Raw genomic sequence first — 15,485 nt, forward strand, 5'->3', positions numbered from 1 at the left:
TCGATTCTCATTTTCCTGCCCTACGTCCCAGCCATGGGTCCAGGGCTCACAGAACAAGCAGCAGCACAACTCCAGAAAGCAGCCAAGAGCATCAAATGGAACAGCAACTTGGATTTTCACCTGTCTGCTTTTGGATTGTCCTCTACAGAAACTCCTTAGGGAAAATCAGTACTGCAGAGGGACAGCTGCCGCTGGAGGATGCTCCACTCTACTTTGGTCTGCTTCTCCTATCTCCCTCTCAAGAGAGGAAGAGGGTTAGCACAGGAAGAGCAAGGTGCTGCATGAGGAGCCATGCAGCTAACACATTCCCAATTAAATCTTCATGACGTTTTGTCCAAAACTGGGATCTGGTTGGAGAGCAGATATCACTTTCCTACAGAGACACCCTGGGATGCTGTGCACACCCCAGCCTTGTGTGTTGCTGAACTAGGAGCTCAAATACAATCCATGAAAATTGTGCTCCAGGATGCCTATTCAGCAGCGCAAGTGTCTCTTCCTGGCCTGTAAGCAAGACAACATCAACCTCGGGGGTTCTGCTCCTCCAGCAAAGGCTGAGAACATCCTGACCCACTAAGATAGTTATTTGTATTTAATGTCCATTACAAAATTATTTTAATTTCTGCTAACAGTCACTGCCTGAGAGAAGTTCCAGCAAGCTCTAGGCATGCTGAAGGGACAGGATGCTGCTGCTCCCTCTGCAGAATAATTTATAGTCAACACAACCACATAATTGGGATGAGAGCTGAAGCAGCAGAAAGGAAATCACAGCACCTGGATGAGCATAAGGACTTTTGCCACACATGCCCTGATCCTGATCCCACTCCCCTGCCATAGCCCTGGAGAAGCAGTTAAACCCTGAGCCCCCAGCACCCTGAGCACCCTGCTCGGTGTTCCATCAGAGTCAGCTCAGAGTCCTGCCATAAGCCAGGAGGACAATCACAGGGACAGGGACAGTCCACACCGGCCCTCTGAGCTTTTCTGTGCCTTTTGCTTCCCTCCCCCAGCCTCATCCTTATCTCACAGATAAAGAGCAGACAAGCCAGTGATTATCCCCTATCAGGAACCGATGACTAATCTGTCTACCACAAGAGTTTATCCGGCCCCATCTAGGTATCCCAGACGCTTGCACTCTTAATATCCTCCTCCCCACCATCCTGCCAGCCACTCCCAGCTGCAGCTAGCCTGAGCAGCCTCAGCAGCCTCGACTGCCTCTATAGGGTCACCTGTCTGCATCTACTGGGACCAGGAGAGCATGGATGCCTGGGGTGATTCATCCCACCAGAGCTCAGCTCATCTCTCATCCCTCACCATGGCCGCTGTGACAGATTAGGGAGGAGGTCACAAAATGCAAAAAGTAATGCGTTTTTTGGGGGTTCCCGGGGCTACCCCTCGGTGCCTGCTGCTCACACGTAGCGTTAGCGATGGAAAGCCCGAGCAGCAAGGAAGGGAGCGTGCAGCTAAATAAAACCTCCTCCTCCCACACAACACATTGAGCACTTCGCATGTTGGGGTTCGGGCCGCAGCCAAATTAGCAACGCGCCTCCCGCGCCTCCAAATAAAGCCCAAATTTGCTTGTAAATGTATTTTTCTCTCCTATGGAAGATTCAGATTGAGAGCCATAATAGCGAATTCCCACACGTGCAGCACAACCCCGCAGATAACGGGCTGCCCAATTACGCTGGGGAGCTGGATAAACATTTAAGAACAAACAACGGGATTTGTGCTGGGTTTAAATATTAATGGCAGGATTTGTCCACTTCCCCTTGCCAACGTTCACACCGTGGGGGCTTCGGCAGCGGCATGCCGTGACGCAGCTGATGAGTGATTCCATGTCTCAGCTCCAAAGGAGCTGGGAACGGCATGTAAAACAGCCCGGCGCCTGCATAACACATTTCTCATATAGCAGCATTCGTGCTCCAAAGAGCCCTGTTTCAGATGTGCTGGATCTTGGTCCTGCCGGATTCAGATTTAAGGAAACACCATTGCACATCTTGAGTGGAAAGAGTGTTTCACCAGCCCGTTTACACTGGCTGTAGAAACTGAGATAAAAATGCAATCCATCACACCCTGAGCTGGGCTCCCCCCCGAGCTGGGAGCTCGGGGGTTTAACTGTTTGACAGCCAAGTGAGACTTGGCAAATACAGCAACCGAGAAAAAAGGACTGGAAAAAATCTACAAATTAGAAAACAGAGTGAAGTCAGGCATGGAAAATTCAACTCCTTGCTCAGAAATTAGCTGCCCAACATGAAGAAAACAAAAGGGGCTCCTGGACTGGGAAGGTGCAGATTTCCAGGGCTGAGGAGGCAGTATGACTTTGTGGGTCAGGCCAAAGCATTGGCACATCCCAAACCCAAGCTTCTGAACCCAAGAAGGGGAGATACATCAGCTGAGTAGTGTGAAGAGCACTCCCAGAACATCTGACTTGAAGCAGGATTGGTGATACAAAGAAAAAGGCGGGACTGTTATTTTTAACCAGAACCTGGAGATGATAAAGTGATGCTAAAAGTGACAAAGGTGGCTGCTCCAGCATCTCCCTTATGGTCACTTCACCCAACTGTGCCTGGCACCCACCAGCGGTTTGGGGCCTGGCCGTGCCAGCCCCGGGGTCAGCGGTGCCTGGAGCAGGGCTGGCTGTCGTGGTGGCCATTCACAAGGGCCATCTCATGACTGCACATGGTGGCGTTGCTGAATGCCTCTGGACTCCTCTCGGGTGTCCAGAGAGAAAACAGATGTGAAGGATCAGCTCAGGGCGGGGGGTGGGGAGGACATGGACAAATAAGCAAACGGCAGAAAACCTTGAAGAGAAAATAACCAGGCACCAGAAAGGAAATGAACTCTAACAAGGGATTAAAAATAGCAGCAAAGCAAGGAATCCAGCTCTGCCAAGACTCTGGGTTCGTTTTCAAGTGGAGGCAAGTCAGAGGGAGCTGCCAGGGCAGTCTGAAGATTCACATACACCTGACAGCAATGGGCAAGGGAATCCAGACTGGCTCCCAGCAGGGTGGACAGGAGCAATGTGGTCCAGCTGGTACCAGTATCTGGTGCAGCTGACTTTGGAAGCTGCTTGTCAAGCACCACTCGTGCTCTGGAGTCATCTGGCAACCCCAGTCGCTCTTCAAGACAAGGGGAAGAGCTGCCTTTCTCTTCAGCACTCAGGTGTGTTTTTCCCTTAAATCCACAACAGCTCAGCAAACAGGAACACGAATGCCCTGGAGATCTGACCTTCTCCTTGTCCCCTGCAGGAAGGCAGAATTTCAAATAGATTTACTGGCGCTGCCCTCCAGACGCTGTCTCGGGATGACCTGAAAGTCAAAGAGCGCCCAAGGACTCCTCAAACATCAGCCTTGGCTCAGTGTGACAGGACAGGCAGAGACTTCCTGCACACTGACCTGGCAGCCAACTTGCTGTGCACAAGGAGTGAGATGGGACAGTACTAGCCCAGAAGTTGAAGAAAAAGCTCAAGGTGGTCAAGAATGCAAGTGGGACAGAAGGAAATGGATGAGGCAGCAGGCTTCTAATGGCTTTTGCATAAGAATATCTGCTTTTCCCACGCCAAAGCCTGAGAGACCATTCCCTTTAAGGGTTTTCCAAAAGTCCTCCTCTCCAAGGAAGCTCCCAAGACCCTCCAGGACCATGGAGTCCCCTTGGTGATCCACATGGCCTGTCCTCAAAGGGAGCTGTGCCTGCACCTTGTGACAGCAGAGATTTTGTGGCTTTTCTCACTTCTGGTTGAGAAGAGCATCCCGAGCTCTTTGATGGCACCAGCTGAGCACCAGAGATATAGTGTCATCCACTGGCATTTCTGAGACCCCAGCCACAACTCCTGGCCTGAGGGCAGCAGCACTCTCTGCCATGTCCACATGCTGCTCAAGCTGGGTGAGTTACAGGGCTAAAAAAACAGGGTCTGCCAAAATCTCCTGCTCCTTATGCAACAAAGGGGGGATATTTACCAGTAAAGCATGAAGGATACCTCTAAGCCAGAAATCTTCTGGGGCCACAGGCACTGTCCCATCTTTAGGCTCTCAGAAGAATAGAGGCAACAAGGTGACAAGGTGGCCACCACCAGATGATCCTCATTCCCCTGGAATCCTAGCGTTGGATCCAAGCTTTCCAGCTGCAGCTTCTGACTGCTCCCAGCATTCTACCCACCAGGGGAGACCAAGCAGCCAGGAGTCACTTTTGCTGGCGCAGTGACATCCTCGCAGCCTTGCTCTGTGCCAGGCAGCCACACTGCTGGCTTTGTCCCCTTGGGGAGGAGCACTGAAACCCACCCTGGTCTCCTCCCTGCAGCTGCCACTCCAGACGCAAGCGTGGAGGTGCCAGACACGCAGGATGCTCTCACTGGCACACGCTGCCCTTTGCAGCCAAGGCACGGCAGCAGGAACGTGACCCACTTCAGCAGGCAGAGGTCAAGTGGGGAGCAGAGCGGCAGGCACACCTAGGCTCAGCTTGGACTGAATCCTTCGGGAACACGCAAGCACCTTGGCTGCGCTCCAAGCCTCCATCATTACTGGATAGTTTGCATTTCCTTCTAGGAAGACAGCCGGGAAGATCGGCACGCTGTGCACAGCCCGCGGCTACAGGCTCCTGCAAGGAACAAAGCTCCAGTGCCCGGAGCTCAGCCCGCCAGACAATGGACAGTAATTTTCTCTGCCATTCAGCCTCTGCAGGAGGAGAAGGAGCATCCCTGAAAGCCTTATTTTACAAAATCAGACAACCCCCTTGCACAAGGGGCATTCCCCAGCCAGCCTGGTGCAAAATCAGTTCCTCAATCCTACATGCTCACCATATAAACAATGACAGAGGAACCCTTTGGGTGACCAGAGGAAAGTGAGGAAGACCTGATGCTGATATGAAGCTCAACAGACCTCCCCTCAAAAGAAGGAGGGACAGGGAAAAAAGAAGGATTTCCAGAGAGAATATTCCTGCTCCAGGGTGTAATTACTTCAGGTGTCCAACGCACACAGTGGGTTCCTGTTTGGGTTGCAGAGGCTGGCCTGCCAAAGCCACCTTGACACCAACCCTAAGGCTGGGGTGTGACCCCAAGGGTCTGAAATGCACATGGTCAAGAAATGCACATAAAGCTCTGTGTAGAGCACATCTTGAAGAATTACAAATCCCACGAACAGTGACCCACTACAAATGAATGCTCCACAGCTGGGAAGGGCAAGATGGGGGACAAATTTGGATCCACTTCATCTGGAAACCCCAGAACTCCTCTCCCACAAACAGACCCCCATGGCTGCAGCCCTTCCTCACCCTGGGGTCAAGCAGTTCTGCAGTGTAGTTGGTTGCACTGTGGAAGTGCTTCTGGCAGGATCAGGAGGCAAAACTTGCAACACTATCCAGGATCAAGAATCGAAGCCCTGGGCAGCATCACTATGAACTTGAATGTGAGGGGTTTAGAGCCTTCCTTTTCACAGGATGCAACATTTATGAGTTATAGATCACTTTAAGATCAGGTCATCATATGAAGGCTGATCTGCATCCTCCCCCAGGGTGACACAAGCCCTCCTCCTCTGCTCCCCTGTTTGCAGCAGTGTTTACTCACTTGCAACCAGCCAGGCAGCCAGAGAAGTGCCAGATAGGTGCCACCCTCTGCAGAGTGACCATGTCTCTGTTGGTTCAAAATCACACACCAGAGTGCGTGAATTTGCACAAGTCTGAAGGGAGTGAGAATTTTTGCTTTGTTTCCTTTTTTAAACCACTTATAAAAACAAGAAGCAGATATTGAACTGGAGCCAACATCTGTATCTTTGTAAGACTCTCAATCACCAGCCTTTTGCTGACTCCAGAGCAATAAATATTCAGAGCCTTAAAAGCTTTACTTCAATCTCCTTAGGAGAAAGCAGCCTCAAACAATGGCCAAGAAGGGATCTTGCCCAGCCTCAGCTTCAGTAGTTCAGTTCAGAGAGGGGATGGCCCTCACCAGATCCTTGCAGCACCACAGCTCCTCATACTTTTACAATGCAAAAAATTGAAGCCCCCCCGCCCCCCGCAAAAGCCAGTTACTTAGAGCACAACCACCCATGCAGTAGATGTGGCCCAGCAGAGGAGACAAAGGCCTCTCCCAAGGCAGGAACAGGAATGACCAGATAGGGAAGGATGTACACATCTAAGATCAGAGCTGCCATCACCCCCATGGTGTCAGTCAGTGGCTCTGGCCTTACTTCCCTACATGTGGATTCAACTAGTTCAGATGGTATTTTAGGCTGCATATGGGGCTTTTCATCTTCAGAACACTTAACAGGCACGTGTTAATCCCTGCAACGCCCTTCCGTGGCAGATAAGTGTTTATTATCTCTGCTCTACAGCTGGTGGGACTGGCACGGTGGGGAGCAGCTCATTGTTGCAGACCCTGGGCAACCTCAGCTCCTGGGCCCCTTGAAAAGACACAGCAGGAGATCCCCAGGAGCCTGGGCCACATCCTGGGCCAGTGGAGCCGGGCTATGCTGGGCACTGTCCCTCAGATTTCCAGGGGAGGAAGTCAAAAGCATCTTCCAAAAACAAAGCCCCAGGACACATCTCCACTGCCTTTGTGCAGTAGGTAAGAACAGCGGTGCTCATTTATTATGGGCAAATTAAGGCCCCTGGAGATTAAAGCTTTATCTCCTGCCAGCTCAGCTGCATCTGACTTAGTGCAGGGCTCGGGCTGACACCGTGCTGGAGGAGCCACATCGCCACTGCACCTCCCACTGCACAGGGTCCCAGCACCACATCCCTGGCTTTCCATTCTACTCTGAGCTGCGCCTTGTGCACCACCAGCCTGTCAGCTCTGCCTCTTCCTGCCTGTTGAATCCTGTGTTGACAGATAAACACATAAAGAAAAGCAGAAGGCAGGATGGGGTCACCCCAGTCCTGTGGCCCCAACACCCAGGCATTAACATCAGTGTGACACTGCCAGCTCTTGCTGTGCAGCAAAAGACAAATATAAAACGAAGGACATCACCATGGGTACCAAAAGCACCACCCCAGCCCCAAGCACAGAGTCAGGGTCACACAGCGAGAAGGGAGGAGGAATTACCGTGCACTTGGTTGATCTCGGAGTTGGATGACAGGATCTCATCAGCCAACTTTTGGGCGGTGGGCAGCACCTCGGTGTGGTGTGCTGTGATCAAATACTGAACAAACTTCTGGAGCTGGTCCCTGTTCATCTGGAAAAGGGTCTCTGAAATGGGAAGACGGAGTTTGACCTGGTCTGGCTTGCGGATCCTGTACAGTGAAAGCGCCACGACGTGAGCGCAGTAAAAAATGTCCTTGTTCCCACAGCCGCACGTCACTGAGGTGATTTTGCAGCGGTCGAAGCTGATGGCCACCTTGTAGGTCATCTCTGGTTCTGTCGCAGTCGCTGGCTCTGTGACTGTTCCGCTGAGGTGGAACCCTGCAGAGGGGAAAAAGAAGAGGGAAAGGTAAGGTTAGCTTCCCTCTGATCACAGTCACCCATGCCAGCTCTGGAAGAAGGAAGGAAAGCCAAGGCTGCTTGTGTGTGTCTCTCATGTACCAAGGAGTGCAGCACCCAGCACAGCCCATCCCCGTGGCTTACACCCAGCAACACCCAGCCTGTGTATACAAACACACTCCTGCACCAACACACACACACACAGCCAGACTCATCGGCGAGTTTATTTAACAGCCAAACCCTCAGGGGAAGAGCGAAGCTGCTCGGTTCCCATTTGTTTAAGTATCTCAGACTGTTTCTCTCCTGGGAGTCATTTCCATCCACGCCTCCCTCTCGCTGAATTTGCAACTCACATGAGTGAGGGCTGGTAGAAAAAGACAACGTTTGCTTTTCTTTGATGAGGCAGACAAAAAAACCCACAAACTAAATGCAAAGCAATTCCAGCTTTGGTCTCTCAACCAGGTAGAGTGCTCCAGGGCTTGGTCACAGCTCTGAGCTCTACCACACAGTGGAAATAAAGAGCAGGGACAGGAGTTATGCACAGTTCAAACCACAGCTAGGAGAAAACTATTCCCTGAGTTCCACAAATCGTTCACACCAATGTTATGGTGCTCCTGGCAGTTCCCACCATGCAGAAAGGCAGTGCAGTGCCTTCAGGCACAAATTGTGAAAAAAAGCCCTCAGAAATCCCAAACGCAGGTGAGGAACAAGAAATGGGCTCAGAAAGTCCCATGGGTCCAAAGAAAGGTGGATGTACCAAGAAATTGAGGGACTAAGTCAGTGAGATAAGACTGACTGATGGATGCCTATTAACCTCATTTTGAATTGGAGCCTTAAGGAGTTCTTCTCACAATCCAGCTGCTGAGTGGGTCCAACACCAACACTGCACTTGCTCAGCCACCTGTAAAAGGGATATCTTTGTTTCTCACACTCATCTGCCTTGTTCCTCCAATGAGAGTGAGGCTGCACCACGAGGTTAATTATGGCCAGGGCAATCTGGTGTCCCCATGTCAGAGCATGGTGTGGGACCTGGCACCCCACACCGCCCATCCCAGCCATCCTCCCTGAGGAGAATGCTCACTTTTCTCCATGCCACTGCAACCTTATTAAGCCTGTGTATGTATAGGTCCCTGCAGAGCCTGCCATCCCCTCGGAGAAGGCAGCAGACAGCTGAGAGCCCTACAATTAGCGGTAGAAAAGGAGAAGGGGTGGGGGGGTGAAAATTAAAATACATTAACTGCATCAAACCCTTGTGCGTTTGCCAGCTCTTACAAAGGCTTTCGGAGACAAATTCTACCAGAGGTTTTTAATAAATGGCATCAAAACCAGCTATTCACTGCCAGTCTCTTTAAAGCCACGCCAAAAACCACATTCAAATCTGATTAAGCATCAAGGAGGTCTGCTTTTACTTTAGTGCCGGGGCGGGGGAAAAGCAGACCTGCTCTGCTGCCATCACCCAAAAGCCACCCCATGTGGCCAGCAGAGTAGGAGGGGAGGGATGGACAGCCCCGCACTTCCTTCCCCTCCCTGCTCTGGGAGCAGGAGCGTGGCTGTGGAGGTGCTGGGCTCAGCGCCGCGGGAGCAGCACAGCCAGGGGCTGACGAGCCTCCCCCTCCACACAGGCCCGTCCCCCGGCAGCCAAACTATATAAATCCAGAGGATAAACTCCAAAGTGTTTATGTTTTACCACTTCTCTGGTTTGCAATGCTTGGCAGGCGGCTCCGATTCACTGCCAGTTTCTCCCTAGTTTACTTTTTGAACAAGTTAAAGGGACTGGAAACCGCGTTCCTGAGCAAGTATGTATGTATATCCTCGTATGTATGCTTGCACACACAAATATAAAACACTCTAGGACAAATTACTGGCCATAAACACTGCCTTGAAATGCTTACTTTAACAGGACCGTGGGCCAGACCCCACTTGGGGCTAACTGGTGTAAGCCTGGATGAACTCATTTAACCAAATGACCTGTTTCAGACAGGTATAAATCTGAAAATATGATCTGATCCAGCGTTTCAAGACAAAATATTTGTCTAGATACTTCTCAGGCATCCCAAAAGCTGTGCTCTCTCATCTGCTGCAGGATGAGTGGTCTTCACCACTCAGATCTGGTCTGCACATCGAACAGGACCATTCACTATGTCAACAACTGCCAAGTTCACCTGGCACTCGAGCCCCAAGTCAAGTGTTGGTTTAGATTTTAGCTGTGGTGACAGCAGGTATATTTAAGATAAACTAGGAACTCTACAAAACATTTGTCAAAAGTTGAGTCAGAAATTAAACATGGAGGGGTGGAAGAAAGATGAGCTGGCAGGAACAGAGGCATTGTTTGTGAATATTTACATTAATGTGAGGTCAGACTTCAGCTACCACATTGCAGCCAGGTCTGCACCCCAGCACCCACGGCTGCTGAGCACACGAGCTCTCCTGTCCCAGAGAAGAGTGGTGGCTGAAAGGAAGGTTTAGGTGTGTTACTTCATTGTCCATTGAAGCACACACTCCTGCTCCACACAAAACACTGATGCTATCACCAAAAAGCTATAGGTAACCCTGGAAAAGTACAGCTGTCACTGTACCCTCCTCTCTGTTCATCTTGCATCCTACAAGAAAGAAGCATCCTGATCACTGACACAGGATCTGGACAGCACTGAGAGCAAAGACACACTCTCCTCTGCGTCCTCCCTCAACATTTCAATTTAAGACATTTCTACAGCCCAGTGCTTATCTAGGACTTCATCTTCTGTTCTTAACATAAGCTAACTTGGTGTTTGATTTGCTGCCAGCAAAGTGACAGTGCCAAGGCTTGAAAACCATGGAAAAGAAATAATTAAATACCATCATTGTAACTACAGACTCATTATGCCCCTCCAGAGTGTAGCTTTGTCCCAAGAACAACACTGCCCCAGAACACCCTCTCCTACTTTTACCACAGAAGCTTCCTAGTGGATGTCTCTTTGATCGAGGTTGTAAAAGGAGCTGAGTGTTCATAGCTGCCCCAGAAAAAACACAGAAAGGTGCCATGAATGTTCACGGGCACACAGGGCATGATGAGCTCATCTCTTTCTAATCTCAGTCATCCAACTCATCAAATGGGGACAAAACACTGGAGCAAGAACCTTCCTTGTTTTACTGCCGCAGGACATTGCACCTCTGGTTTAAATTAAAACATACCCTAGAATTGTTTTCCAGGAGTTTGTGAGCTCCACACTGGTGGGACTTACAAACTTGTCAGCTAGGCAGCACTCTCCTCTTTGGAGTTGATAAATCCTGCAGGCTGGGGGAAAAAAAGTAAAATCCTGGGCTCTTAAATAGCTACAAAGGATCAAGCCTTTAGCAGGGACCCCAGTACAGGAGACTTTGCTATTAGGACAACAGCATTAACACCCCAACAGAAGCATCTTTAACCAAGATGGTGAATTCTTTGATTTCTAAACCTATCTGACCAAAAGGAGTTGTGCAAAACTCTTCCAGTTCTGTAGGAGCAGAGAGCCTTTCAACAGGACATCTTTAACCCAGATATCCACATGCCAACCATCAGGAGAAACCACTAGCCTGCCCTGCAACTCTAATCCACCATGAGGCCAGCTGCAAGGACCCCTTGCTTTGTGTCCTCCAGCAAATCACTGAAGATAAATCAAACATTTAGGCTGGTTACACTGAAATACCTGGAGTCTGGAGACAGGAAGACCCCCCCATATGGAAATTTAAACCCCAAAAAAAAGCAAAACCCAGGCATAGTCCCTTCCCTTCTCATTAATGTAGCACCAACACCTGCAAGAGAGAGGACTCCTCTACACCTACCACACTAGCTGGGAACCTGAGTGCTCAGCTCTGCTCCCTCTGGCAGCTGCTCATCCCTCAGACTTCACACTGCAGCCCAGGCAGAAGTCACAGCTGTCATTTGCTAAGCCGTGCCATTCGGTAAACATGAGCTCCTTCTTCCCAGGCGTGGCAACCCTTTCCTGGAGCACTGGCACAGTCCTGCAGGGGTGGAAAGCACCACAGAGCTGCAGCCACCTGCAGGACCTAACCCTGAGGATGCTGCACTGGCACTGCTGTGCGAGAGGATGGGGGCCAGTAACACTTGGGTAACGCTGAGAGCATTTCTTCATGGCACTGTGGTTCTTCTGTCTCCTCCAGAGACTTTTCTCTGTCATTGTGGAAACTTTGAATCAGGGCAAGGAACAGCGCAGCAGAGGGAAACATGCACCACATCCATGCCCTGAGCATGGACCACTGGTGGGATGTGGCTGGACGGTGTACATAAAGAACTCACAGCCACACCTGGCTGTCAGAACATCAAGTAACCTCTTAGTACCTGAGGCTGGTATTTTGGACAGCTTCTGTTATGAGCAACGTGATGGAAAGTCCATCCACGCAGCTTCCTGAAGGCACCAGCCACATCCCCTTGCACCATAGCCAGGAAGGGGCGGCTGTGGCAGACAGCAGCTTGGCTGATCACTGCTCTTGTACTCCGTGCTCAGCTCCCAGGATTCTCCACCTCTAGCCAGACTAACCCCACTCCAAACCTGTGTTTGGGGAGCTCTATCTTCAGGCAGGCAGGAGCTCTGTGAAACCAAGCAGGAACGAAGAGATGGGTATTTATGGGGCTCAGCAGATGTAGACGACATAAACTGAAATTCTCAGTGCAAGTTGTATACACTAGGTTAACGTGACCCAAATATATTTTTTTAAAATTTCCAAACCACAGCGGAAAGTTATTTTAAACTGAAGTGATTCCAAGCTCTTTAGTGATTAAACGGACTGCAGCTCCAGCTCCTAGTGGAAAAACCATTTGTTTTTCCAGTGTGTGAAAGCCATAACTAGCAATGAATAATAATTGCCGCACCGAGTGTTATTTATAAGCCTTTCTCAGTCACATTTCCATGCCTCGAAACAGCAGCTTTCTAAACATGAACTTAAAATTGGTCAATATTTGTAATGTAGACAACACCCACGGGAGGAAGGTGTCGGTGTGCTCGGGCGGTGGGAAGCGGAGGTTAGTAAAATCTCCCGAAGCTTTCTGGCTTCTAGATCAATTCCTCCAGCGGCTGATGCTGACAATTGCTCAGTCCCTGACCTTGCAGTTGGAAAGGAGATGGGCTCATGAACTCATTTGCACATGACAATGCTCCAGCAAAGTGAATCATCTGCCTCCGATAGTAACGAGAGTACAGCGTGCCCCAGCCCTCCCGGGCTCCATTCAACCAGCACAGGGCTGGCCTTTTGTGCTGCCAGTGCAAGAAAGACTCTGCTGAAGATGTGTGCAATTAAACCCACTTTTCTTGTTGCTCTTTTGATTCAGCAGCTCAATGAGAGGCACCCTAGGCAGGTGTTGTCACACACAGATAAAATGTGCCTTTTCAGAGCACTAGCTGACAGAAAGAAAGAGGGTAAGGCTGAATCAATTGCCATTTCTCCCTTGCAAAATAGGGAATCCAGGCTTCCAGGGAGTCAATGAGCAGAGCTGCTCTGAGTTTCCATCCTCCCTCCTCCCCAAAGCTATTCTGTTTCGTGACCACAGGCAAAGGTGCTGCTGTTGAGGCAGACTGGCAGGGATGAAGGAGGCAGGCGATGGCTGGCCAGGTTTTCCCCCTGCAGCCCTCCTCCCTGTCCCCACCATGCTCCTGTCCTTGCCCAGTCATTATCATCCTGGAAAAGCACCTCTGCTTTCACAGAGCTAACAAAGACCATTAATATCACCCCGGGAAAGAGCCATGCCCATAGATAAGCTGCTGCAGGAGGAGCCGAAACAAAGGGATATGGATGAGTTGGAGAGTATGCACCATATCCCCACACATACCTATGGCCTCAGGCACCAACTACCACAGGTTTAGGAGAAATACTCTTCTATCACCTCTCCGGGTAGGCCAGGGAACAGCAAGAGCTGCAGCTGTAAACAGAGGAGATGCAGTGGGGCTGTTTGTGCTGGAGGGAGCCGTAAGCTCCTCTGAGCAGCTGAGTAAGCTGGAGGGACGCTCTCTCTGCCATCTGCTCTGATCCCACAACACCTCCTGCAAATGAAGAGTCAATCCGCTGGTTTCTATCCCTGTTAACCTCTAATCAGCCAAGAGGACCGGCCTCTGCCTTGCTCTTTATCCGAGCCAGCTAATGCGTGAAGCACACCGCGCTTCCCATCTGCTCCAGCATTACTAGAGTTAAAGGACAAAGCCGTTTCCCTGTCCCGAGCATTCACTTACACAGATGCCCTTGTATTAACTCAATTTCTCAGTGATTTCCATTATTACCCTTACGAGATTTCTGGTGTTTGTTTATCTAGGAGCCTGAAATGGAGGTTTTTCCCCTCCCCCTACCCAGTTCAGGGGCTTGGCTGGCCCAAGGCCATGCTCCAGACAACCAATCCCAATCTGTGACTTTACCCAAAAGTATTACAAAATGTTCTCCATTTTCTCTCCAGCCTGGAGCGCTCTTTGTTGCCCACACAATTCTTAAGAAGCTGGTTATTTGGGTCTTTGTTGCCAGCCCCAAAGCCAAGACTAGCCTTTCCAGCATCACCTTCCACCATCTTCCAACACCCGCCAGCAAATGCGCTTTTAATCTACCAAAATGTGCAACCCTTGCTCTGAAGACACGGTTTGGGCAAAAAATAAAAAATACAAGCAGTTTTAGAGCTTAGACAGATTTCCTCTGCTAAGGTGTAGCCTTGCAAGCTGAATTCCTCTGCTAGCAGGTCAGATCCAACTCAAACCAATCGAAATGATGGCTCTGAAGCAACAGAAAGAGCTTGAAGAGAGGATGAGTTCACTGCATCTTGGTCAACATGTGCTGTCCACACAATAACTAGTGGCAAAATGCCGTCAAGTCTCTGCTCTTTACTGCTACAGTTTAACTTATAGCTATCTTGAACATGAAGGCTTTTCTTAAAACAATATGAAATGAGAAAAAGATGAAGATGCACATTACACTTTTTAGTAGAAGCAGTGAATGCAGCATCCCTATGGTCAAGGGAGAGAAAGAAACGCATTTCTGTGAAATCCATCCATCCCCAACACACCCAGCCCTCTTTTCTCTGTGCTCACAAGCGGCTATATCCAAACAAGGAGCAACATGGCTCCTTGTTACAGCCCAGGTGTTTGCTCAACAGATGCAGAGTTGTTTTCAAGCATGAAAGAAAATATCCACAGGGAGGAAATTCACTTTTGCCGCAGCTTCCGGGCTCATGCGTGCCATCAGTTGGAGCTGCCACAAAGCAAACCCAGCCCCATGCTGTCACCACCTCGGCTGCCTCAAGGAAACTGATGGGAGATGCCAAAATTCACACACGAGACTCAGATGGGGTCATCTCCTGACTTCAATGAAGCCACCCAGATTTCCAACAGCTGAGAAGCTGGCTTCTAGCACATAAAAGGGTTTTAATTAGGAACTGCCTCTTATCCCTTCATGCAAGTGTCACCATGATGGGATCACTGAACTTCATCACAGTCAAAAGCAAGTGGAGCAGTGCTCTTCCCTTCATCGCCTTTTTTATGTGGTGATTCACAGAGCTCTTAGCTCCACAAAAACATAATCCCAACCCTTAAAGCAAAGTGGCTCCTACACCAGAGCCCTAAATCTGTTGCTCCTGGCTTAAGGGCTCCTTCCTGAGCTTGTGGAAAAAGTTGGTCCAGAGCCATGGACATCCTTTTCTCTCGAGGTATCTGCTCGCCTTGCTGACCTGCTTTTCCAAGACATAACCTCCCTCCTGAATTGGCCATTTTTCCAGGACTTAGCCTGAGGCTGGGAAGCAGATTTGGATTTTGCCTCCAAATATGCAAAGATAAATTGCATTCAATGCATATTTTACCATTTAAAGCTGCCTCCAGAGCGGGCCATCTTCAAATCAAAACACAAACTCAGTTTACCAACATCGAAAAACAAAAGCAAAACCAAGCCTTAGAACCTCCAGACTTAACTTCTCACATTTGGTTTTGTGTAGGGTAGACTAGCTTAATGAGGACCAGAATCAAACCAGGGCATCACACAGCAATGGAGGGAAGCAGGACACCACCCTGATCCTCCCTGAGACATCAGACCTTAAAATAGCAGCTCTACAATTTATAGGGAAGTTATTAGTTATGATTTTCCT

General features: G+C 49.8%; 1 protein-coding gene across 1 annotated transcript in view; it reads right to left on the bottom strand.

Annotated features, from left to right (window-relative positions):
- ZSWIM5 (zinc finger SWIM-type containing 5) overlaps nucleotides 1-15,485 on the bottom strand; it is a 94,305-nt gene that overhangs the window by 20,857 nt on the left and 57,963 nt on the right. The window contains exon 2 of the mRNA XM_056497082.1: nucleotides 7,025-7,381. Within this exon, the coding sequence (XP_056353057.1) occupies nucleotides 7,025-7,381 (357 nt within the window). The remainder of the gene's footprint in view (nucleotides 1-7,024; nucleotides 7,382-15,485) is intronic.

This window comes from Oenanthe melanoleuca, chromosome 8 (genome assembly GCF_029582105.1).
Source record: "Oenanthe melanoleuca isolate GR-GAL-2019-014 chromosome 8, OMel1.0, whole genome shotgun sequence".
NCBI lineage: Eukaryota > Metazoa > Chordata > Aves > Passeriformes > Muscicapidae > Oenanthe > Oenanthe melanoleuca.